Source organism: Gopherus evgoodei, chromosome 2 (genome assembly GCF_007399415.2).
Source record: "Gopherus evgoodei ecotype Sinaloan lineage chromosome 2, rGopEvg1_v1.p, whole genome shotgun sequence".
Classification (NCBI taxonomy): Eukaryota; Metazoa; Chordata; order Testudines; family Testudinidae; genus Gopherus; species Gopherus evgoodei.
Genome location: NC_044323.1, coordinates 171,549,870 through 171,575,169, shown reverse-complemented (window position 1 = coordinate 171,575,169; position 25,300 = coordinate 171,549,870). Strand labels below are relative to the sequence as shown.

At 39.5% G+C, this 25,300-nt stretch overlaps 1 protein-coding gene across 2 annotated transcripts in view; it reads left to right on the top strand.

The window, feature by feature from the left end:
- Nucleotides 1-441: 441 nt before the first annotated feature.
- Nucleotides 442-25,300, top strand: part of KDSR (3-ketodihydrosphingosine reductase) — a 38,243-nt gene continuing 13,384 nt past the window's right edge. The window contains exons 1-7 of one of the 2 annotated variants that reach the window (XM_030552272.1): nt 442-626; nt 6,078-6,167; nt 10,332-10,388; nt 15,241-15,306; nt 15,469-15,564; nt 20,157-20,348; nt 21,233-21,316. In XM_030552272.1, the coding sequence (XP_030408132.1) occupies nt 516-626; nt 6,078-6,167; nt 10,332-10,388; nt 15,241-15,306; nt 15,469-15,564; nt 20,157-20,348; nt 21,233-21,316 (696 nt within the window). In that variant the 5' untranslated portion in view covers nt 442-515. The remainder of the gene's footprint in view (nt 627-6,077; nt 6,168-10,331; nt 10,389-15,240; nt 15,307-15,468; nt 15,565-20,156; nt 20,349-21,232; nt 21,317-25,300) is intronic. The other variant, XM_030552271.1, reaches the window with a different exon arrangement.

Sequence of the window (25,300 nt, the reverse complement as noted above, 5' to 3'; positions counted from 1 at the left end):
AGGGGCAGCTGGGAGCTCTGCGCTCCCGTCCTGTGCAACCCGCGCGCGCGAGCCCGGCCTGACCCTCCTGCGCCCCGGCAGCGGCGGCCTGTTCACCGCGCGCGCGTTCCCGACGATTGACCCCCAGGGTCGCGGCCAGGGCATCGGCAAGGCCCGGCCCGGAGCAAACTCCCCTCTCGCACCCAGGGGGCGCTCGCGCAAGGCCCCGCCCCCCTTGCCTCTAACGAACTGCGGCCCTGGACGCACTCACGGGGCACCTATCCCCGCGCTCCTTACGCCACACTGGCCAATCCCGGGGCAGGGTCTCGCCCCACAGCGCTCCGACCCGCCCGGCTAGCCAATCCCCTCGCAGCTCACCCATCCCGTGGGTCAATCACGGAGCGGAGCCGCTGTCCGCCCTTTCCCGCCCCCCGTGACAGAGCGGCACTCGGGGGCTGGGGCGGCGCAGAGTGGCCGCCGCTGTGGAGCGAGCTGGCCTGTGGCGCTGTCGGCCGCGGCCCCGCCCGCCCCGAGCCATGTTGCTGCTGCTGGCAGCCGCCTGCGTCGTGGCCTTCGTGCTGCTGCTCTACATGGTGTCGCCGCTCATCAGCCCCAAGCCCCTCAAGCTGCCCGGCGCCCACGTCGTGGTGAGTGTGGGGGCGCTGCCGCCTCTCTCCGCCCCGCGCTTCTTCGCCCTCCCCTCCGGCCCCAGCGCCCTGCGGGTGGGAGACCCCGGGGCCAGGCTGGTGTCGGGGGGAAGGTGCCGCCTTGCCCTGGTTTCCCGGTTGGGGGGGTGGGGGCGCTGCGGGTGACTCGAGATGGGGACGGGGGAAGTGTGTGTGGGGAGTTCAGGGGAGTGTGTGTGGACGCATTTGTACGTGAGGTGAGGATGTAGTGCGCCTGTGTCCGTGTGTAGACACACATCTGTACACAGACTGGGGGTGCAGCGGAGTGTGTGTCTATGCATGTCCGTATATATACCTACAGTGTATGGATGGCGTGTATAAATAGGTTGTGTGTGTATATATATATCCAAATGCATTTTGTATGGAGGCGGTGGGGTGTATATAGGTGTGTGTATAGATACATTGTGTGCGTGTGTGTATCCACACACTATGTGCATTTATATATGCATGTGGGTGTGTGTGTGTGTATATATATAATATGCGTATAGTGTGTGGATTGGCTGTATAACGTACACACATACGCATATAGTGTGAGGGGTGTGTGTGTATGTATATGTATTGTTAGCGCTAAAAGCAGCAAGCTTCCTTGACCCCTTGGGCCCCTCCCCCCACAAGAAGACCCAGCAAAAGAAGTTTGTGTCAGCCTCTGCCCCTGGACTAAGTGGGATTGGAGGATCAGTTTAAAAACCACTCCTGTGGTACAACAAGATGGTGGTGATGGTGATAACTGATTGCCCTGTTCAGCAACATTCAGACATAATGTAACTTAAGTGGTGAGGAAGGGACATCACATTTCTAAACCGAGGGGATTTATATTTTGTCCTCACTGTAATAGCTGAGCACTTACCTAGAGGTAGTTCTTAACTGTGGAGCCACTATCAGTGCCTTACATGTTTAAGATAGTATTATGTGCAGTGGGGATGTCTAAGCAATGAGAAATATGCTCTGTCTCTCTCTCTAGGGAACCATTGCATTTCTCAGCTGGCAAAAGACATGCATCTGAATCACTGGGAATGCACACTACCTTCAGTATTTTATATTGTTAAATTGAATGTATTAGTCTTTAATGACACTTATAACCCTAGATTTACTGGATACTTCATATTTATTGTTTCCAGTAGCATCTGCAGTGTGGTACAGGTTTTATAAACACAAAAGAATTGATAGTCCAAGGCTTATTCTCTTCAAGATAATTCAGAGTGTGGTGGAAAATGGGGACAATATACAAATGAAGTGGTGAGGTGGCATGTCCTTTTTTTCAAATTTAAAAATACTTCTCATCTCCATAAGAAGCTTATTGGTTGCCTGTTGGTATCATGGTTTTTGGAAGGTGTGAGGCATGCATAGTGAAAATGTATGTGCAGATAAATAGAGAATGAGGAAAAAAGATGGGCCATTAAGGCAGGGACAGAAAGCTACACGTTGCTTTAAATGCATATGGGAAGCTTATAGTTTAATTATATTTACCAGAGCATCCATGACTCCATAGATTTCTATAGAAGTTGTGGGTGCTCTGCATTTCTTGAGGTCAGACCTCTAAGTACAAGTGGACCACCAGCACTGGGGGTTAATTTGTGTTGCACCTGTAAGAGGCACAGAATAGAACTCACAAGCCTAGGAGCTACCTTTGCATCCGCCCAAACTGGGCTGTTCTGCAAACTTCAGTGGCCACCAGCATAACCTAGACAGCAATGGAAACCTGCCTATGTTACAGCAGCACCTCCAATATGGTGGGCTACAGTTACCTGGAATCTTCTCAACACTGTGGTCCAGACCCACCCCCTGTCTTCGAAAAGCCCGTGTGCGCTAGGGCTTACAATAAGGTCATCCAAAGGCAAACTTAGCAGCTATTTCCACAGTGCTAGTACCAGGGAAAATTCTCCACCAGGTACAATCAGGGGTTTTAGGGCCCCTTTATGCATCTCTGTCCCTCTCACATAGCATAAAGGGGTTAGAACAAGGGTGAGGATCTTGCCCTATTACTGTACTTGTGTTGTTTGACCTGCGTATAACATTGAACAGGCAACCAGGGTGCTCTTAGAGTCATTAATTTTATAAAGCCACTTATCATTTTATATTGCAATTTCTCATACATACAGCACCTACATTCTTAGGTCTATCTGTTGCTGTCAACATATTTACCTTTTCTAAAAACTACTATGATGGCTCAGAATTCTTAAATGGGAAAAATCAAGGCCTTTTTAGAAAGAAAAAGCCCCACAAACTTTAAGCGATCCCATTTTACAGTTTTCTTCAACATGAATTTAGTCACACTCATTCACAAAATATTACTGTTTGGGATGACTAACTGAAACTTACAGCAAACCTTTCTAAGGTAGCTGAGTTTTTAGGCATTTTAACTTTGATAATGGTCGTTTAAATTTTACAAGTTTAGATTTCAGTGTTTACCTACTATGTGGTACATTAGGTAAAAAAACCTTAGGTGATTGTGCCATAAGGAGAAGGTTCTGGGGATCCTGTTTATATTACCATTCCCCATTCAGAGAGCATTAGAATTTATGTACTCTGTTATTACAGGAATTATTTGACAAAAAGAGTTCATAAGATGTAATTGCATAATTAAAAATTCATTATTGAAGGAGAACATTTGCTCTAGTGTGGTTTTTATGGGTTCTAAAAACTGTTCATGTAATATTTTTTTTAAATGGTGTTTCATCACATAAAGTAGTATTTTAACAGGTACATTTGTAGACCCTACCCGTGTTCAGGAAAATTTTTAGTTTAATGTTTTCATATAGAAAGCTTTGGCTGTTCTGAACTGAGCATAGCTTTTAAATGTATAAAGTTGTTTGGGAATGCTGGTAATCCTGTATCTTAAATGCAATTTAATTTCAGTCATGTAAACTGTGCATTAATAGATCCATACCAGAGTTTCCTGTTTTCATATTTCACAGAGAAGTAAGGAATACTGTTGCAAATTAGACATTTTCAGATGTCCTTTTTAAATAAATTATCTCCATTTGACAATAAATACAATTATTGTTTAGACTATCTCTCAGTAGATAAAACTTTTATTCTGGAGCATATGCAGAGGCTCTCTTTTTCCTGGTGGCGCACACAAAATATCTCAGGTATTACCTTACAGGAAGGACCTTGTAGGACTTAATGAAACTTTTGAATAATATTTAGGCTAGTGATTCTTTCTTTAGTTTTTTTCAAGCCAAGTAACAGAGAGAGTGCTTCACACCTCTTCCTACTCCACTCCCTCCCCAAAATAAAGCCACCACAACACCAGTCTTGTCAAATATCATGTCTAGTACATTTAGTTGTATAACTTACATCTAGATAATTAGCACTTTTTTGGCCATGGCTGTCTTTGTGTGCAAATTTAAGTGTTATAGAAGAGGCAGAGCTGGGAACAGAACCCAGAAATTCTTACTCTTAATTTCCTTCTGCTTCTGGGGATGGAACACAAGTTAACGATAGCCTTTTTATAGAATCATGAAATTATACGTAGCGGTAGAGACAGGTGCGGAGGCAGCATGGTTTAGTGGAGAGAGCACTGGACTGGGGATCAGGAGACCTAGTAGTTCTGCTGCTTTTGATGACTCGACTCTGCCTCAGTTTTGGAAAATGTGTTGCTATTGAATGCAAGAAATGAGAACTTTTTATTTGTATGTTTCCTAACTAAATTATGTCTTTAATTTTTTAAAATAGAGGTGTATATTAAAATAGGGATGTGATTTCCCCATCTGTTATATGGAGAATACCATCTCTTTCTCTTTGAAGTGTTTTGAGATCTCTGGATGAAAAGAATGATATGAGAGCCAGTTTTAATAATACTTAATTGTAAGTCTTTTTGAAGAGGAGTGTGATGGGGAAATGGTTTCTGCTTTAATTATTAAAACAATCCCAAAGACGTTTTCCATAGTCCCTTTAAAGCAAAACAAAAGAACCACAAAAAGTAACTGATCCTAGCTATTTCAAAATGTCAAGTTTTTGTTAATTATATTGCCCAGTTGTGGAATTGAAAAGTTAAATAATATAGACGTTCGAAGAGCTGAATTTTACTCAGTTTTACAGCTTATCGGTTTTCTTATTTTACAGTGGGAGGAGAATTTGGGCAAAACAGTAATTTAAACAAAATCTGTAAAATACCCAAATGATCCTGACATTAAATTTCAATGTATCTGATCAATAAGAACAGCCATACATATCTTACAATTTGCATGAAATAGACTGAATTTTAGAAATAGTAAACACAAAAGAGAAATACCCAATGGCTGTACTCAATTTTATAATTTAGTTCAACTGCCTAATTGTTTAACAGCAAAGAAGGTATTTTGAATCATAGGCTATAAATTTGAACTTTGGCTTTTTGTCAAGATTACATCTTCACTGAGCGAAGTTGAACTATGTTCTTTGTTGCACAACTGATTTCTATTGCTACTTCATATATACAGCGTTGGATTTGATCCAATAGTTAGTTAATAGTAATAGATTAAAGGGCTGGCCAGCCAGCATTCATTCTGATTTAAAGTTTGCTATGAACTGTCTTGTCTCCTTAGCGAAACCTTTGTATCAGTTGTTTTACAGAGTTCAGTCTGTTACAACTGAGTTTGACCAATAAAATGCGTGTGCAGTAGATAAGAGACAAGCAAAAAATCAGGCCAGATGGAAGTGAGGTCTAAGGTCAGGGCCACACAGAGCGGGGTGCAAGTGGGGCAATTTGCCCCGGGCCATGTGAGCCGCTCTGAGTTTTTGGTGGCACTTCCATGGCGGGCCCTTCACTCACTCCGGGTCTTTGGCAGCGGGTCCTTCAGTGCAGCGGAAGACTCTGAGTGAGTGGAGAACCCACCGCTGAAGTGCTGCTGATGCCTCCAAGTGCTGCCCAGTGAGTGTAAGCGCTGCAAACAGTGGGGAAAAAACAAACAAAGCTGCAATCGACAGCACTTAGGCTGCTCTACCGCCGCTACTTCATTCTTTGACGGCAATTCGGCAGCGGGTCCTTCCGTCCGAGAGGGACCCGCTACTGAATTGCCCCCGAAGACTTGGCCCTGACCCAGGCCCCCTGAATCCTCTAGCGGCCCTGTCTAGGGTAGCGACTAAAGGTATGTTCAGATTAACGCTTGAAGTAGGACATTGCATATTAGTATCAAATTGTATATACAACTAATACTGAACTAAAAAAGAAAATTTGGAAAAACTCCTTGATGTAAGATAGCTCTGTTTGGTTTGGTTTTTTGTTTTGTGTGTTTTTTTGCATACTCACTTTTCTACAATGTATCTTTGATAGACTTAGTCACCTTTTAATATATTTCAGAGAATGATTAAGAACTCTGAGAATGCAGTTATGATTTGTAGGGATGGGGAGATGAAAATAATGGATTGTTAGTAAAGGGGCTGTTCAAAGTAATAATTAAATTAGCTAAATGATGTATCTTTTTTTAGGTAACTGGAGGTTCCAGTGGAATTGGAAAATGTGTTGCTATTGAATGCTATAAGCAGGGTGCATTTATAACTCTGATTGCAAGAAATGAGGTAACTTTTTATATGTATGTTTACTAACTAAATAATGTGTTTAAAATAGAGGTCTAGTTTAAAATAGGGATGTGTTATACAAGAATATAGTTTGGCAGTAATTGTTCATACTGTGTTGCTGATGAATATTTTAATTGAAGTAACTAAAATCCCATGAGTTTTTTTTCTCTGTCCAAGCAATGTGAGTGAGTCACTGGCTTGGTACTAAAACAGATTCTGAATGTGTCTTAGAAACGTTATTGACTAGAAAAATTTATATTTACATAGGCTTTTTCCTGTAACTATTGCTTTCAAGAACATGTAACTTCTTTCCTCCCTGGTAGTAGTTCTTTCATTTGGAAAAGATTCTTCTGTCTCTGTTTCTTATGGAACACAGTCCAACATTTTTGTTATCCTAGATTGTTCTCATTAGTAGGGCCCTACCAAATCATGGCCATGATAAATGTGTTACGGACTGTGAAATATGATCCGTTACGCAATTTTACACTTCGGGTGGCCAGATGTTTCGATTTTACAGGGGTGGTCCTGATTTTTGGCTCTTTTTCTTGTATAGGCTTCTATTACCCCCCACCCTCTGTCCTGATTTTTTCACATTTGCTTTCTGGTCACCCTGTTTACACTATATTTTCAAAGTACGCTATGCTATAGGGTAAAAATATACAAGAGTTGACGGCGTTTCTCAAAGCAGGGATCCTGACCTAAAAGGGGGTCGCAAGGCTATTGTAGGGAATCATGTTATTGCTTTCCTTACTTCTGTGCTGTTGCTGGTGGCACTGCTGATTTCAGAGCTGGGCACTCGTCAAGCAGCCACTGCTGTCCAGCTGCTCAACTCTGAAGGCAGCGCAGAAGTAAGAGTGGCAAAACTGACCCCCTACAATAGCCTTGTCGTTCCCTTTTGGGTCGGGACCCCCACTGTGAGAAACGCTGAGTCTTAAGGGCTTTAAGTGTTTATATTTTGCTGTTTTCAAATGCATATTCCTGTTTTGTTACAACACCGTGAATTTTAAGATTTAAATATCTGAAACCATGAAATTCAAGAATTTTAAAATGCTATGGCTGTGAAATTCACAAAATGGACTGTGAATTTGGTAGGACCCTACTCATCAGTGATTGTATGGGCACAGCCTGAGAAATAGCATTTATTGTACTCACTCTAACAGTCTAGAGCAGGAGTTGGCAACCTTTCAGAAGTGGTGTGCCGAATCTTCTTTTATTCACTCTAATTTAAAGTTTCACGTGCCAGTAATACATTTTAACATTTTTAGAAGGTCTCTTTCTATAAGTCTATAACATACAACTAAACTATTGTTGTATGTAGAGTAAATAAGGCTTTTAAAATGTTTAAGAAGTTTCATTTAAAATTAAAGTAAAATGCAGAGCCCCTCAGACCGGTGGCCAGGACCCGGACAGTGTGAGTGCCACTGAAAACCAGCTTATGTGCTGCCTTCAGCACCCGTGCCATAGGTTGCCTACCCCTGGTCTACAGACTCGGTTTGTATTAGTCTAAAAGACAGGACTTTCAGAGCATCATATAACATAGCAGTGAATCATACTACTATACTGTATCACACAATGCAGTTTTGTCTGTCCTATGCTGTTGCCTTTTAAATTCTTGTCAACAAGTGGTGGATTTGACAAATGAATACTTAGAATTCAGAGAACACTTTCTGTCAGGCCTCTAATAATTTTAAGATTAAAAAAACCAATTTAAGCCTGAATTAATTAAATCTTTCCCTTGAATTGATTTATCTCTTGCTGTTTGAGCTCATTTATTTTTTTATCAAAAAAAAAATGGTTTTAACCAAAAGTAAAACTTTCAGAAAACATCTAGCTTTTTCAATGGAAAAACTGAACTGAAAACTTTCTAGGTTTCAGATTTTTGTCAGTAAGTAGGGGCTGGGGAAAGAAATCAGGAAACATATTGCAAACTTTGAAATTAAACATAAAAATAACTGTCATTTTTTCAGTTACCTCTAGTTATGATGTTTGGTAACTTACATAGCTGAAAATGTTTCTTGCATAGTCTTGACCAGTCTGATATATTTAAAATTACCTTCATACTGCCACACACGCACCCCGCCCCAAAAAGTGAAATTTCAAACTTTCCTTATCTGTTTCGAGTTTTGGAATAAATGATTGGTTGGTTTGTTATGTGGTTATTCCATGTGTTCTTCAGTCTGATTTAAACAATCATATAAAAAAACAGTAACCTGTAAAGGAATAACATACAAATTCCTAATCCCTTCATGTAATTAAATTAGGGCTGTCAGGCAATTAAACAGATTAATCGCACGATTAAACAATAATAGAATACCATTTATTTAAATACTTTTGGATGTTTTATGTATTTTCAAATATATTGATTTCAGCTGCAACACAATACAAAGTGTACAGTGCTCACTTTATATTTATTTTTATTACAAATATTTGCACTGTAAAAAACAAGAAATAGTATTTTTCAATTCACCTAAGTACTGTAGTACAATCTTTGTACTTGCAAATGTAGAATTGTGTACAAAAATATAACCGAATTCAAAAATAAAACCATATAAAACTTTACAGCCTACAACTCTACTTAGCCCTACATCTTGTTCAGCCAATCGCTAAGACAAACAAGTTTGTTTACATTTATGGGAGATAATGTTGCCCTCTTGTTCACAGCGTCACCTGAAAGCGAGAACTGGCACTTACATGGCATTGTTTTAGCTGGTGTTGCAAGATATTTACATGCCAGATGTGCTAAATATTCATAAGTCCCTTCATGCTTCAACCACCATTCCAGAGGACACGTGTCCATGTTGACAATGGGTTCTGCTCGATAACAATCCGAAGCAGTGTAGAACAAAGCATGTTAATTTTCATCATCTGAGTCAGATGCCACCAGCAGAAGGCTGATTTTCTTCTTTGGTGATTCAGGTTCTGTAGTTTCTGCATCAGAGTGTTGCTCTTTTAAGACTTCTGAAAGCATGCTCCACACCTCATCCTTCTCAGATTTTGGAAGGTATTTCAGATTATTAAACCTGGTGTCGAGTGCTGTAGCTCTCTTTAGAAATCTCACATTGGTATCTTCTTTGCGTTTTGTCAGATCTTCAGCGAAAGTGGTCTTAAAATGAACAACATATGATGAGTCGTCATCTGAGACTACTATAACATGAAATATATGGCAGAATGCGGGTGAAACAGAACTGGAGGTATACAGTTCTCCCCCAAAGAGTTCAGTCAAAAATTTAATTGATGCATTATTCTTTTAACGAGCGTCATCAGCATAGAAGCATATCCTCTGGAATGGTGGCCGAAGCATGAATGGACATACAAATGTTTAGCATATCTGGCACGTAAATACATTGCAGTGCCAGCACAAAAGTGCCATACGAATGCCTGTTCTCACTTTCTGATGACATAAATAAGACATGGGCAGTATTATCTCCCATAAATGTAAACAAACTTGTTTGTCTTAGCGATTGGCTGAACAAGAAGTAGGGCTAAGTAGACTTGTATTGTTTTGTTTTTGAGTGCAGTTATGTAACAAAAAAACACATTTGTAAGGTACACTTTAATGATAAAGAGGTTGCACTAAAGTACTTGTATGAGGTGAATTGAAAATATTATTTCTTTTAATCATTTTTACAGTGCAAATATTTGTAATAAAAAATAATATAAAGTGAGCAATGTACACTTTGTATTGTTGTAGTTGAAATCAATATTGGAAAACTACAGAAAAACATTCAAAAATATTTAATAAATTTCAGTTGATTTAACAGTCTAACAGTGTGATTAAAACTGCAATTAATCACGGTTAATTTTTTTAGTTAATTGCCTGAGTTAATTACAATTAATTGACAGCCCTAAATTAAATAAATAACTGAAGTGTTCAGTTTCAGTCTTAACGTTGTCATTGTAGAGGTTTTTTTCTGATGTTAACCTCAGGAATAGGGAAAAGGAAAGTGTTTCAAAACTGCAGCTTATGTTTTTTTAAAGATTAATGAAAATAGCAATTTTGAGCCTTAGACAAGATCTCATACATTTACCAAATGCAAGGCTGTTTTTACAGAATTAAAATACCAGTCGTTAATGTGCTGAAATGTTTTTAGCTTCAGTGAAATACCAGAAAGTAGTAAATTCTCATGATTGCACTGCCTTAATTGTGCTTTATATTCATTTTAGAGCAAGCTGTTGCAGACAAAGAAAGAAATTGAAAAATACTCTGTTAATGATAAACAGGTAAGATCATTGCCTCCAGTGTGTACTGAATACTAAGGGGTTGTGCTACATAACAGTAAAAAAGAAAAGGGGGGAGGGAGCTCCCCCTCCCAACCCCACTACGTGGTTTCACTAGTCTCGCTTTAAAAATAATGTTTGTATCCTGAAATATTGAAGTTTGAAAATTAATATTTGATACATTTTAACTTGAAAGGCATTTTACCTGTCTAGATGCAAATACAAGGTTCAGATTTCTCTACTGCTGTTGATATTGCTAACATCATATTTTGCCTGGCCCGTTCCAAATTGTGCGATCAGTATCGGCAGAGTTTAGAGTCGCTGGTCATAAAGCAGGATCTGATGTATCCATTTGTGGTGTGCAGTTTTTCTCACTGCTGTTTCTGTCATCATGTAAGTGATTCTTCTTTATTATTTCTCTCCTTTTCATGTAAACCAGATTTTTCTTTGTCATTGCTCTCCTTTTCATGTGGGCCACATTCTTCTTCTTTATCATCACTCTCCTTTACACCACCAGGAAAACTGGATGATTCTCCATCAGTTTCCTCACATTTTCATTCCTTATTTTCAGGTAAATCTGCTAATTCCTTAATAATGGGACTTCATCATTTACTCTTCACGCCTCAATTTCTTCTGCACTGGGACAATCACTACTGCCTAAAACCCCATCTATGTTGTTCTGTTTCAGATATTTTCCCATCAAATTTGTCCCTTGCTGCACACTAGATTGTAATTGAGCTTTTTGCTTCCTATACTGAGCTCCTGAAGGCTTCTTCAGGGGCATCTTTTATTTTCTATGGGGGAAAACAGACAGTATTAGGGAGAGCAAAAGTCTATGTTCCTCAGTCTTCGAAAGTCATCAAACATGACGTGTTAAGCATGGCAAAAGAAGTAACAGTATTTCTTTTCTATTGTTATGTAGATAGGGGTTCAGTAGATATCTCTGGCATCTGATTAAATATATCCTTTATTGATCACTACTTACATTCTTCAAATCTTAAAATACAAGTAGACTTTCACAATTACACAACAAAACAAGGTTCACAACATTGCAGCCGGGCTCTCACTTCACTTCAGTTCATTCTTATATCTCACTGACTGACTGGCGACTCCTGCCCCTTATATACCCACAAGGGCATGGATGACAGCATTCTTGGAGGTTTGTAGTTTTCAGTTCCATGAGATTCTACAAAGGTCCCAAACATTCTAGAAGGTTAGTGGAAAAATGACTCCACATATGGAATACCTGAAATGTTTTACTTCAAACCTGCTATTTTTTCTTGTCTCAAATAGCACCAAGCTCGGCCAGTCACCTGCCCCTAAATCTGGCCCTGATCATAATGAGTATGTGCAAGAGGGTTGTACAGATTGACTGGTCCTGCAGTTGCATTCAGCTATTTACAAGTCAACATTGTCTTTTTACAATTGCTTTTTTCTTAAATTCGTGTAAAAAAAGCATAAAATTGAATTAGCAGCTTTAAGAAAGCAGGATGGTATAGAGCACAATAGTCGAAAGCCTTTCTTACTAATTTTTGGGTGGGCCTGCAAATAAATATTCAACCTTCTTTTTATCCTTCCTAATATTATAATCAGTTTTTTGTCCACCATGATCACACCACAAGGCTGGGTTTAGCAATACAACTTTTTGGGATGCATTTCAAACATAGTTAACTCACTTCATATAAAAAGTGTACTTGTGTATGTATCTTTATGTCCTCCTAAAAGCCTCTTGCAGCAGAAGTGGAGACTTGTTTGTGTGGGGGTAATTGCTAAAATTAATACTTAAAAATTAAAATGTAGTAATTGGTAAAATTTCAAAAAAAATCTTTCAGGAGACACTTGTCCGCATAAGTTTGGGGGATTCTTATGGGATATGGCACATTTTATGCAAACTGGTCAATTTTAGCACATATTTGGTGTTTTACAAACATAAACTGGCTTATCACCCAAGTCTTTGAGATAGTTAAGTATCTCCATTTTACAGATACAGAAACTAAGGTGCAAAGTACAATTGTAAGTGTTCTGTAACCACGTAATTCATTCATCTGACTCATTTGTAAGAAATACAGTACTTGTCAAGACAGTGCCTTTTTTCCACAACGCACCTGTTTGTCACTCTAATTTTTGTGTGCGCACCTATCATCCCACCTAACTCTGTAGCAATGCTTTCTGGGGATATCTGGGCATGTATTGTGTACTGCCTCACTAGGAAATAGAATGCACAGACGGGAAGTGTATAGTGCCAATAGCAACTTGTGGTGCAGTGTGTCTCAGATGTCCTGCTGTACAGAATGCTGGAGGAAAGACAATCCAACCTTACACACAGGAATGATTAGCAGGTTCTGTTTACACGGAAAAATTGCAGTCTGGCCACAGGAAGACAAGCATGTGCAATCTATACTGCTGGCCAACTGGACACATGGTTAGCTTCCACAATTATGGTGTGTTAACTTTGTGTGTCTGCATACATCATAACTAGAGCCAGCCATGATGTTACCTTGTTGAAAACTGTTTAAAAACTCCTGGAGAGAGTTTGAGAGAGACCATTGGGTGACAATGAAAGCCACAGAGGGGGCCAGCATCAGAACTAGAATGCAGAAGTCCCTACTCGCAGTCCCATACTTAAAATGTGAGAGGCAGAATGGTCTCAAGTTGTTGAACTAGAATGTCACTGGTGGTTCAGCAGAGGAGCTAGCGTTGCTGTAAGAAGCAGTCTGAGATTAAATTTCTGGTGGCTCTAGTGCTACAATTGGGAGCCTAAATAGCACTGCTGCCCTTCAACCAAGAGTTGCTCCCAAAATTGAAGACCTTCAACAACCAGTGCCTACAAGGTGGAATGTAGGGACCATGAAATACTGATTTTTCCTGAGAGCTACTGGTTGACTAACTTTCAACCATAGCAATTGGTTTCTATCAATTTTATGTATTTACTGCTCTTTGCAAAAAAAATCCTGATTCTTATTTACATTTGTTAGTCTCCCAGATTAGGGTTGTGGACTTCATGGACCCCAAAGAAAAGTGCTAGCAAGGGTTATACAGATATAAAATTACATTATCAAACGCTGTTTCACACACCTTTCTGTGGAGAACTGAGAAATTTGTTGTTTTTTTATGAAAAATGGGTTTGATGTTGTTTGTCCTCTGACCTTGTAATGTTACCTGCTAAACTGGGCAGGGGTAAACTTATGTCCTGGAACAGGACAACTAATGCATTTGCTGGGGATAGTGAGGAGTAGAGTCACCAAAAGTGTGAATAAACAATCAGGAACTTACAAATGTTTCGGGGGAGGGGTGGTGAATTGCTACCCAAGTAAACAAATCTTCACAGGTATCACCCCCTAGTGGAAGTTTTGCATATACAAGTTTTGACCAGGTTCAAGAGGTCCAGCAAACAAAAAACTAAGAACTTATGTAAAGTGACCAACTTGATGTAGGCTACATTTACATTACAAGCTAGTGATGTGATTTCCCTGGTTGTGTATATGTACTTGCACTAGCTCTGATTGAGCTAATATGAGTAGAAATAAAAGTGTAGTCGTGGTAGCACAGGTAGCAGCAGCAGAGGCGTGGCCAAGCCTGGTTCAGGGCTGATTTGTACTCAGCCACTATCTGTGCTATTGCAACCACACTGCTATTTATCATCAAACTTGTGTGCATGAGAAGGAAAATCACATTTCTAGTTGTTCTTGTAGTTTATAGATAGCTATAGAAGAGGGGTCACAGACACTGAAATGACACTGACCAAGAGGGACAGACCCTCCAGAAAGGGTTTTGAAGGGCTTTGAAATCTACCAGGGTCTCCATATGTAAGATGGTGACGCCTGGTAAGACAGGCATGCATATAAGCTGTTGGTTGTCTTTCAAGATATGTTTTCTCTGTAACACTTTCCTTCTAAATAAGTACTTTGCTTTATGAAGGTTGGTTGGTTATTGGTTAAACCTGTTGTTGCCGCTACAGAAAACAGGATGACAGGTGCTGAAGTAAACTCAGACTTGCAAAGGTGATCAAAGTGAGCTGCAGGAGGAAATTGCACCTAAGTCCCTAATCTGCAGGGAGAGAAACAGGTTCCCTTCCCAAGAAAGGTGATAGCTAGAGGCCTGAGAGGAGTGCCCTCAAGGAGGCTACATGAGACACTGTCACGGCCTAAATATTTGCCACAACTGTGTATGATTAACGAATTACTCATTGAAATGCTTTCCATGGAATCTGTTCCTGGCAACTGCCCCAATTAAGGCATGTATGTCACCATACAGTTAAAAAAAAAACAACAACAAAAAACTTGTTCTACAAGCTTAATATCCTGTAGATAAAACAACCTGTGGAAAAGAAAAGCATAGTTTCTAGCATACAGAGGTTGCATCATTAGCATGGAATTAAGTAAAACAATGCTGTTTTACTCTCTTGCTTTATATTGCATTTTTAAAATAGGTGTTAATCCTGAATTTCCAAAGAGCTCCACAGAACAAGCCAGGGACTTTTGTGACTTGCAGAAACTACTTGTTAAGTTTGTCTGCAATTTTTAATGTTAGTGAGCCATATTGATCTCTGACCATCAATATTGACAAATGCTGCAATTGAATTACAAGGTTAGAAACCATTAAACTTGATTGCTCTCTCTTAGCTAGTTAACTTATAAGTGAATTTTCTCAGCCTAAATGATTAGACCTATAGTGTTGTTTGTAAGTAAAATTGAAATGTTAATACCCTGCACTTCAGTAACTTCTTCTTATTGACTTCTCCAAAGCCGTATTGTGATTTGCAGAAAAACATTTGACTTTTATAGCATTTTGAAGAGATAGGACTCTATTCTGTTTGTTCCATCATTGAACCTTTCATTCCTTTTTCCTTCATCAGGTTGTGCTTTGTATATCTGTTGATGTGTCTAAAGACTATGGACATGTGGAGAGCGTCCTTAAACAAGTAAGAAAGTAATTAATTTGTCTATCTTTCAGGATTTTTTTCCTTGTATGCTACATATTTATAGTAAATATATTTTCTTTTCATGATTTTGAACATTTAAGTTGCTGCAATGTACGAAAAATATTTTCACTCTTACCAGTATGCGTACTAACTTTTGTATAGGCTCAAGAGAAGTTGGGTCCAGTTGACATGCTTATAAACTGTGCTGGAACATCAACTACAGGAAAATTTGAGGATCTTGAAGTGAGCTGTTTTGAAGTGAGTAGGCATTTTCTTTCTCCCTTTAACAGATAATTGGGCATAATTTCTAAAGACTAGCTAATCCAACATTTATATAAAGTAAACTGTCTATTCTGAGGTCCTGGAAACTGAAAATAAAATTTATGTACTGAAGTCACAATTTGAAACGTTGAATGCTGTGACAGTTTTTTCTTTTTTATATATAGATGTAGAGGAGACAAGTGGACACTTAGTGTGTGGTGGTTTTAAGTATCTTCCCTCCCCAAAAAAAATGAAAACGTGCTTTTTTTTTTTTAAAAAGGACAATCCAATGAACTCCATAAAGAGTCTGAAAATTGAAGATCATTAGCTGTAAACAAGAAACCGCTATGTTTTGTGAATGAAATAATTACAAGCAAATTCTTCACTTGACAAAAGAAATTTAAGGGATTTGAGAAATTTAGGACAGATTTATAAAGGCAGTTTATCATACACCTCCATCCTGATATAACATGGTCCTTGGGAGACAAAAAAATCTGACTGCGTTATATCAGTCTTGCTTTCCCACCCCCCCAACCCCCTTGTCCCCTGACTACTCCGACCCCTATCCAGCCCTCCCTGCCCCCTGACAGCAGCAGCAGGAAGCGGAGCAGCCTGGCTCCAGTCCGCTCCACCCTACCAGTTCCCAGCCACGACACTCCTCTTCCTGCCATTGGTGAGTGCAGAGAGGCTGGGGAAAGGATGTCCCCCTGCACTCACCTGTGGTGGGAAGCGGAGCAACATGGCTCCAGCCTGCTCTGCTTTCCTTGCCCCGGCCCCAGCTGTGTTGCTGAGGGTCGGCTGGGGAAAGGTCCTGCACTCACCTGCTGGGGCAAGTGGACTGCCACGGCTGGGAGCTGGTAGAGTGGAGCTGGCTTGGGCTGGGCTGCTCTGCTTCCTGCTGCTGGTGAGTGCAGGGAGGTTGGGGAAAGGATGCCCCCTGTACTCTCCTGTGGTGGGAAGCAGAGCGCTGCGGCTGGGAGCTGGCGGAGAGGAGTGGGCTGGGGCGGGGCTGCTCCACTTCTGCCATTGCTAGTGAGTGCGGGGGGGTGGGGAATCCCTTCCCCCAAATGCCCTCCCCTGAGGAACAAGGCTGGGGCAGGGGCGAGGGAAGCAGAGCGGGCTGCTCCTGGCCCCCGGGCCACTCTGGGACTGTGGGACCTCCAAAAGTCCCCTCCCACAGCTCCTGCCCCCCAGACCCTGGGGAGGGAGCCCCTGACCTTCCCCGAGACCCTCCGTCCCTTAGCAAACCTCTCAGCCCTGGCCTGGCGTGACACCCTTAACACGCTGCTCAGAGAAGCATGTCAGAGCTTTACCGTGTGGAATGTGGGCTCGCATACAATCGGGTCACGTTATATCTGGATAGAGGTGTATATCAGTCATTGTTTGGGTATATAGTATCACTCAGTGGTTACCGAGAGGATACTATTAACTATTCTGTTCAGCTTGACAGTTTTGGGCTTGTCTGCATGGTACATTACTCTGCACTAGAGAAGTGTAAATTCTAGTGCTCACTAACGTGTTATGCACTAACTGTCCCATGTGGATCTGGCTGGTGCACATTAGGGTACTTTTAGTGCAAACTAATGCATTGTGTAGACAAGCTGTATGTTTAGGTTTTATTCAGAACTGATACAAAAGTGATAAGCCTCCTCTGTGTTGCTGATAATTCAAGCCTTCATCTTTTAGCAGTCTCGCAGAATATCATATTTTAGACTTTGTACCCTTGAAGAGTCTTAAGCTGTCTCTCTTCACTGCTGAGTTAACCTGAGTTATTTACACTTGCATTAACTCCTTTAGAGTTAGACTATCACAGGTGACAACAGCCACAAAATACTCCTCAAGCAGCACACAGGATCTTGCCTACCCTATAAGGCTTTGGCTAGTATTGCTATGATGGCAGATCCCCACATTGGAAGCTGGCAGAACTCCTTCTGCCGTTGTAGCTACACCACCTCCCTAAATGGCATTAGCTTTGCAGACAGAACCAGTCGTCTTTATAGTTTTCAGCATGGCTATGTCCCCTGAGGAGGGTGATCTCCTTTCAATCCCCCCCCACCCCGCTGTTGATATTGGCTGTGTTTGCAAAATTTTGTGTGGACAAGGCCAGAGTGATTGTGTGAGCAGCTGACAAGTTATGCTAGCTCAAGCAATAGCATATACCCCTTTGTGGGCCACTCAACTTCAGTTAAAAGCACATCCATTCTCAGAGGTTTGTGTATGTGGATGGACTCTTGAGCATGGCACACAAGTTCTAACTTGAGTTAACTTTTTGTAGTGAAGACAAGCCCTGAGTCAAGAAAATGACTGATCATCCTCAACCACAGTCAGCATTTCTCTGAGACTTAAAAAAAAATATTTTTTTGCTGTAAAAGACTTCTGTGTTCATATGATTCATCACAAAGCATTCATTACTTTCCAGTTGAGATTACTGGTCTACAGATGAAAAACATCCAAAGGAGAGCATATGTTCTGATTACATTCTAAGAATGTATTTCATAAGGCTGTTTTGCCACATTAAGGACTTGAACAAGAGCCCACTGAATTCAGGTTGAGTCTTTCCCTTAACTTCAGGGGCCTTGTGTTATGCTGTAAATACCTAAATTGACTCATGCAGCTTAAATTAAAATTTGCAAAAGTATGTCTTGTAACTAAACTTCACTGTGTTACTACCAGTTACCCAGGAAGAAATGTAGCTCCTTAATCAAAGTAGTTGAAACCACGCTGCAAAATCAAACACAACTTTTCATAGTGCCATGCAGGAAGCAGATCAGCAATTTTGAATATAATTCAAGTACATTAATTTGCTATTTCAGTTTAGTTAAGGCAAATACTTGAAATCATGTAGTACAATAGCCACCACAGATAGTGGTTATATTAAATTTATTATTGGTGGCTTTCTCCTGTTTCTGTAGGGGACGGTTTCAGTTTATTTAGGAACTGCTTTTTTTTTTTTTTTTTTTTTTTTTTTTTTGGCAAGTCATTAGACTTGGATGTGTTTACTTAAGTGCATTACTTAACTTTGGGTGTACATGTATGAGGACAAATTCTGCACTCGGATGGCCTCAGGCATTGTCACTTGTGTGTTTCTGCTGTACTAAGTGGATGGAGAAGTTTTTGGTCATGGAAAAGCTGTTCAAGTGTTGACTCTAGTCCCCTTGTGTGTTGGGAATTGTGGCTCTCTAGCATCTCTGAGTTACCATTATTGGGGGATGACATGCAAGAATGGCAGGAGCATGGCCTATGGATTCACTCTAAGCAAACACAGGCCAAAATGGGACTAAAGCTATGATAGCAGCCCTTAAACTGCTGTGGCTGTGGTGGCTATGTGGGAGGATTTCGTTCTTGATCCCTGTGGAGGTCCTCCATGCAAAGCTTGCTTACTTGAACTTTGTGTAAGGGTCAGGATTTGGTCCTTACTTTGAATATTAGCCCTCTAGCAGGTCAGAATATTGAATTATCCTACAGCAGGGGTCGGCAGCCTTTCAGAAGTGGTGTGCCGAGTCTTCGTTTATTCACTCTAATTTAAGGTTTTGCGTGCCAGTAATAATTTTAACGTTTTTAGACAGTCTCTTTCTCTAAGTCTATAATATATAACTAAACTATTGTATTTAAAGTAAATAAGGCTTTTAAAATGTTTAAGAAGCTTCATTTAAAATTAAATTAAAATGCAGAGTCCCCCTGGACTGGTGGCCAGGACCAGGGCAGTGTGAGTGCCACTGAAAATCAGCTTGAGTGCTGACTTCAGCATCCGTGCCATAGGTTGCCTACCCCATCCTACAGTTTAGTCTAATTGTGATCTGGTCACAAATGATCTGATCTTGTGAGAAATCTTTTCATACTTGTGACTCTCAGAAAAGGTTGGCTAGTTTTTTTTTGTTTAACTGAAGTCACGTTAACCCCTGTCTTTATGGTTTTGTTCCTCCATATATAGTCTATTTATTCTGTACTCTGAAGTGAAGCACTACAAAGATATTTAGGCATGAGTTGTAAAACAATATTTAACCTATTAATTCAGTATCTTCCAGTCTCCTGTCATTTAATTGCAATACCACTCTGTTGGAGGCCCAAATCAACATGCTTCTCTCTCTCTTTGCTACTCTGCCAGTCATTGGACAATCTCCAAAATCTGTTGCTTGTTTGCAACAAACTATCTTCAAAACAATGGCACTATCTAAAGCTTTTAGTAACTTTTATTCTTCACAGTATTCTTTCATATGATTGAATATTTAAATGAATTGTTTCCTTGACAGGTGCAAAACACCTTATCTATCTTCAGATCAGATTCCAATAGTTGAAAGTTGCTAAGCATACTTTATTTTGAAGACCAGCATCTTATCTGAGTGCATTATTAAATGCGCTAAATGTCATTAGGATATATATATATAATGTGGTGTCAAGATTCTCACTTCAAACATGTATAATATTCTAAACTCGGGATATAACTGTCCTTCCTGTAAATAGTTCTGTTAGTTAGTATAAGTCTCTTATGATTGCTCTGCTATGACTGATGTAAATATGGATTATTGAAACGTTCAACGCTAAGAATTTTGTATCTGTACAATTCAAATATGATCATAATATTTGCACAGAGGTTAATGGCAGTCAACTACTTGGGTAGTGTTTACGCAAGCCATGCCGTAATTGCTACCATGAAGGAACGAAGAATGGGAAGGATTGTGTTTGTATCATCTCAGGCTGGACAGGTGGGACTATTTGGTTACACAGCTTATTCTCCAACCAAGTTTGCTCTTCGAGGATTGGCTGAAGCTCTGCAAATGGAGGTATGATTATCCATTTCTCAATTACTTGTAGCATAATTGGTAGATACTAAAAATGTTGCATCTCTTGCATCCTTATGTATGTTTGACATACCATACTACTAAAATGCCTCTGCACAACAAGCCCAATTAAGAACAAGATAGCAACCTTTATGATTATTTAAATGACACTGATCCTTAAAATGGTTCTAACAGATTATGAACAGTCTTTTTTAAAAGTGCAGTTCTGATCTGAAAGTGACCAGTTAAAAACCATTGAGTAGCCATGTTTGTCAATAATTTCTGTATTAAATATATTTAGTTTACAAGTAAAAAAATTTCTAACTGCTAGGCCTACTGTTCTCACAGTCAAGTTGTGTTCTTTCCATCTTGTGCATCATTGCCAATGACAGATACATGCCACATTAAACCCTCAGTGACAGCTGTGAAACCCCATTACTGTTTATAAGTTGCACTGGTATAACTGAATGAAGCTCAGTAAAGAATTCTGATGCATGAGAAAGGCATAGAATCAGCTCATTCTTAGTTATGTAGGCTCCTTCAGTTACAATAGAAGGAAAAAAACAATGAAAACCATTGTAAACTGAATTAAGATGCTATAATTCTGAATAATTCTCTCACTCACACTCACACACACCCTCCTGTTATGTAAAAATGCATCTTTTTTTTCTCAGTTGGTTCTAAGAGCAGAGCAGTACTTAAATAGACTCACCATCATGATCATCATCTAGGCCTGATCCTGCAGGAAGTGGTTGTAAGACTATACATGTTTGCAGAATTTTAGCCTGTTTGAAACATCTCCTCAACACAATAGAATGTCAGTAGAAATATATGAAACTTAACAATGTGTCCATATTAAGAGATGCAATTGTTTTTCCAAAAAACAGGTAAAGCCTTATAACATCTATGTAACAGTTGCCTATCCTCCAGATACTGATACACCTGGCTTTGCAGAAGAAATCAAAACAAAGGTAACTTAATTCATAAAGAATTTTACACACAAGTCCAGGATTTATCACTTCTGAAATTAAAATGCATTGTCTACTGTGTTCATTAACATCATGCTTTATATGTTTAAAAAAATATATATTCTAAATGTCATTAGATAATGCTACTGAACTTTAATTGTCAAATGTTTATCAACAGGAACATTCAAAATCAATTACCTTGTAAGAAAACATTTTATTCAAATCAGTGTTTTCTTTACAAAGAAATTTCTGTAAAAATCTACATAAATTTTGTTTACAAAGTCTTGCTGAAAATGTCATAAAAAGGGACCAGTGTTAACAATTGTAAACCAGTCTACCTTGCTTCAACACTGGTTTAACAGAAACAAAAGTCTTTCTTACTTAACCGCTTAATATTTAAAGTTTAAAAGTTATTTTATTAAGATGGCCAAATTTTGCTGTCAGTTACACTCATGAACCTATGAACTAAGTTGTTTTCAGGGGTGTAACTCAGGGAAGATTTGGCCGTAATTAAGGATACGATTTTGTCACCAAAGTCACGTGACTTTAATGGAACTCCATGACTACTTCAGCGTCAAACCCCTGACCCTCCCCTACATACACACACCCAGACAGGCTTCCATGAATTTTTGTTTGCCTGCAGCCTTTGCGTGACTTTGACTTTGAAAAATTCCCATTACAAAATCTTAACCATAATGTAATATTAAAGTATGATGGAAAGTATTTGTTTTTCTCTTGGTATTAGACACCTAAATGCAATTCTACCATATCTCTTTCCACCAGTTTGTCTGCCAACAAGAGGCTTTTATTAAAATAAATATAAAAATATTTATTAAATATTTATTAAATAAATATTTTTTTAAAAATCCCTAAATATTCTAATATAGGATGAATTCCTTCTCTTCACTAGACCTTCCAGAACAGATCACAAAACAAAAGCGTAACTTTTTAAAGACTATATAGCTAGGATTCATGTTGAAGTTTGAACTGAATACTGAGAAGATGAGGCTCCTTTTACTACCACATAGAGTCATAGACTTCAAGGTCAGAAGGGACCAATGTGATCATCTAGTCTGACCTCCTGCACAACTTAGGCTGCAGAAACTCATCCACCCACTCTCGCAACAAACCCCTAACCTGTGTGTCAGCCACTGAAGTCCTCAAATCATGGTTTAAAGACTTCAAGGTGCAAAGAATCCTCCAGCAAGTGGCCCATGCCCCACGCTGCAGAGGAAGGCAAAAAACCGCCAGGGCCTCTGCCAATCTGCCCTGGAGGAAAATTCCTTCCCGACCCCAAATATGGCGATCAGCTAAACGCTGAGCATGTGGGCAAGACTCACCAGCCAGACACTCTGGCAAGAATTCTCTGTGGTAACTCAGATCCCACCCCATCTAACATCCGATCACAAGCCATTGGGCATATTTACCGCTAATAGTCAAAGATCAATTAATTGCCAGAATTAGGCTATCCCATCCTACCATCCCCTCCATATGCTTACCAAGCTCAGTCTTGAAGCCAGATATGTCTTTTGCCCCCACTGCTCCCCTTGGAAGGTTGTTTCAAAACTTCACTCCTCTGATGGTTAGAAACTGTCTAATTTCAAATATAAACTTCCTAATGGCCAGTTTATATCCATTTGTTCTTGTGTCCACATTGGTACTGAGCTTAAATAATTCCTCTCCCTCCCTGGTATTTATCCCTCTGATGTATTTTTAGAGAGCTATCATATCTCCCCTCAGAGCCTTCTTTTGGTTAGGCTAAACAAGCTGAGCTCTTTGAGTCTCCTCTCATAAGACAGGTTTTCCATTCCTTGGATCATCCTAGTAGCCCTTCTCTGTACCTGTTCCAGTTTGAATTCATCCTTCTTAAACATGGGGGACCAAAACTGCACACAGTATTCCAGATGAGGTCTCACCAGTGCCTTGTACTAACATCTCCTTATCTTTGCTGGAAATACTTCGTCTGATGCATCCCAAGACCGCATTAGCTTTTTTTCACAGCCATGTTAACATTGGCGGCTCATAGTCATCCTGTGATGAACCAATATTCTGAGGTCCTCCTCCTCTGTTACGTCTAATTGATGAGTCCTCATCTTATAACAAAAATTCTTGTTATTAATCCCTAAATGCATGACCTTGCACTTTTCACTATTAAATTTCATCCTGTTACTATTACTCCAGCTTACAGGGTCATCCAGATCATCCTGTATGATATCCCGGTCCTTCTCTGTATTGGCAGTACTTCTGAGTTTTGTGTCATCCGCAAACTCTATTAGCGAACACCCACTTTTTGTGCCAAGGTCAGTAATAAAAAGATTGGTCCCAAAACCAATCCCTGAGGAACTCCACTAGTAACCTCCCTCGTAATCGAGTTGTGTGGTTCCCTCTTCTGGTGGCTTGAGCTGAAGGGCTGAGCTTAATGCTGGAGGCTGTACCTCCTGAATAATGAATTCGGAGACAAGCTTCTAATGGTTTTTATAAAAAAAAATCAATCTCTGCTCTAATTTATACGTTCTTCTTCCAGTTAGCATCTTTTAAAGAAATACTAAATAAAGATGTTCCCTGACTTTGTGGTTTTTAAATCAAGGCCAAATGCTTAATGTAATCCTTGCTTGTATACTGTTTTAGGTCTAGAAGACATGATTAGTGCCTGTTTTTTTTCCTCCATTGTACATTGGACAGCCTTACGACCAAAGAACAGTCGAGTAATTGTAGGGTGTCTGAAAGTTAGAGGGAATAGTTAGATTTTTTTTTTTCCCTCTCACATTTAATAAACAACCAACAATTTATATTGCAGTAGTGCCCAAAGGCCTTAGCTTTGGTTTAGGGCCCCATTGTGCTAGATGCTGTGCAAATACAAAAAAAAGACAGTCCTTTAATGTGCATTCTAAGCTTTTTTGGGAAAGATTATATTTTAAAAACTTAGCTGTTACAAATAACACTGCAGATAAATGATAGAGCTCTTTAAATTTCTTTTCACTATGCTATCCTGCATATTTTGTTTCAACACCTACTATTACTGTCGCTTAGCTAATTTTTGTAGCCCATTTTACTTCTCCTATAATGTTGAGTGTTTTGGTTGCAAATACTACAAGAAAATACCTTTTTTATATTTGTTTGTTTTAATAAAAAAATCCCCCTATGGTTTATAATGGAATAGAAAAATACACTGAAGTTTTTCTGATGCGTTTAGTATTGTAAATTATTGCATTTTTGGCATCTAAGATCTAAATTTTCAGTTAAATCTTAAATATGCAACTTTGCATTATTCTGCATCTCATGTTGTTGGGATAGGTTTGCATTAGGACTATCAATTAATCGAAGTTAACTCAAGCAATTAACACACAAGTAGTTATGATTAATTGCAGTTTTTATCACACTGTAAAACAATAATAGAATACCAATTTAAATTTATTAAAAATGTTTTTGGAAGTTTTTCTACATTTTAAGATATATTGATTTCAATTGCAATATAGAATACAAAATGTACAGTGCTCACTTTATATTATTTTTTATTGCACTGTAAAAAACAAAACAAATAGTGTTTCAGTCCACCTCATACAAATACTGCAGTGCAATCTCTTTTTCATGAAAGTGCAACTTACAAATGTAGAAATTTTTTTACTTAACTGCACTAAAAAACAAAACAATGTAAAACTTTAGAGACCAGTACACACAGTCCTACTTCTTGTTTAGCCAGTTAAGACAAACAAGTTTGTTTACATTTACGGGAGATAATGCTACCCGCTTCTTATTTACGATTTCACCTGAAAACGAGAACAGGCAGGTTCTGCTTGATAACAATCCAAAGCAGTGTGGACCATTGCCCCTTCATTTTTATTATCTCTGTCAGATGCCACTAACAGAAGTTGGGTTTTTTATTCTATTTTGGTGGTTTGGGTTTTGTAGTTTCCGCATTAGTATTGCTCTTTTAAGACTTCTGACAGCATGTTTCAGACCTCATCCCTCTCAGATTTTGAAAGGCAC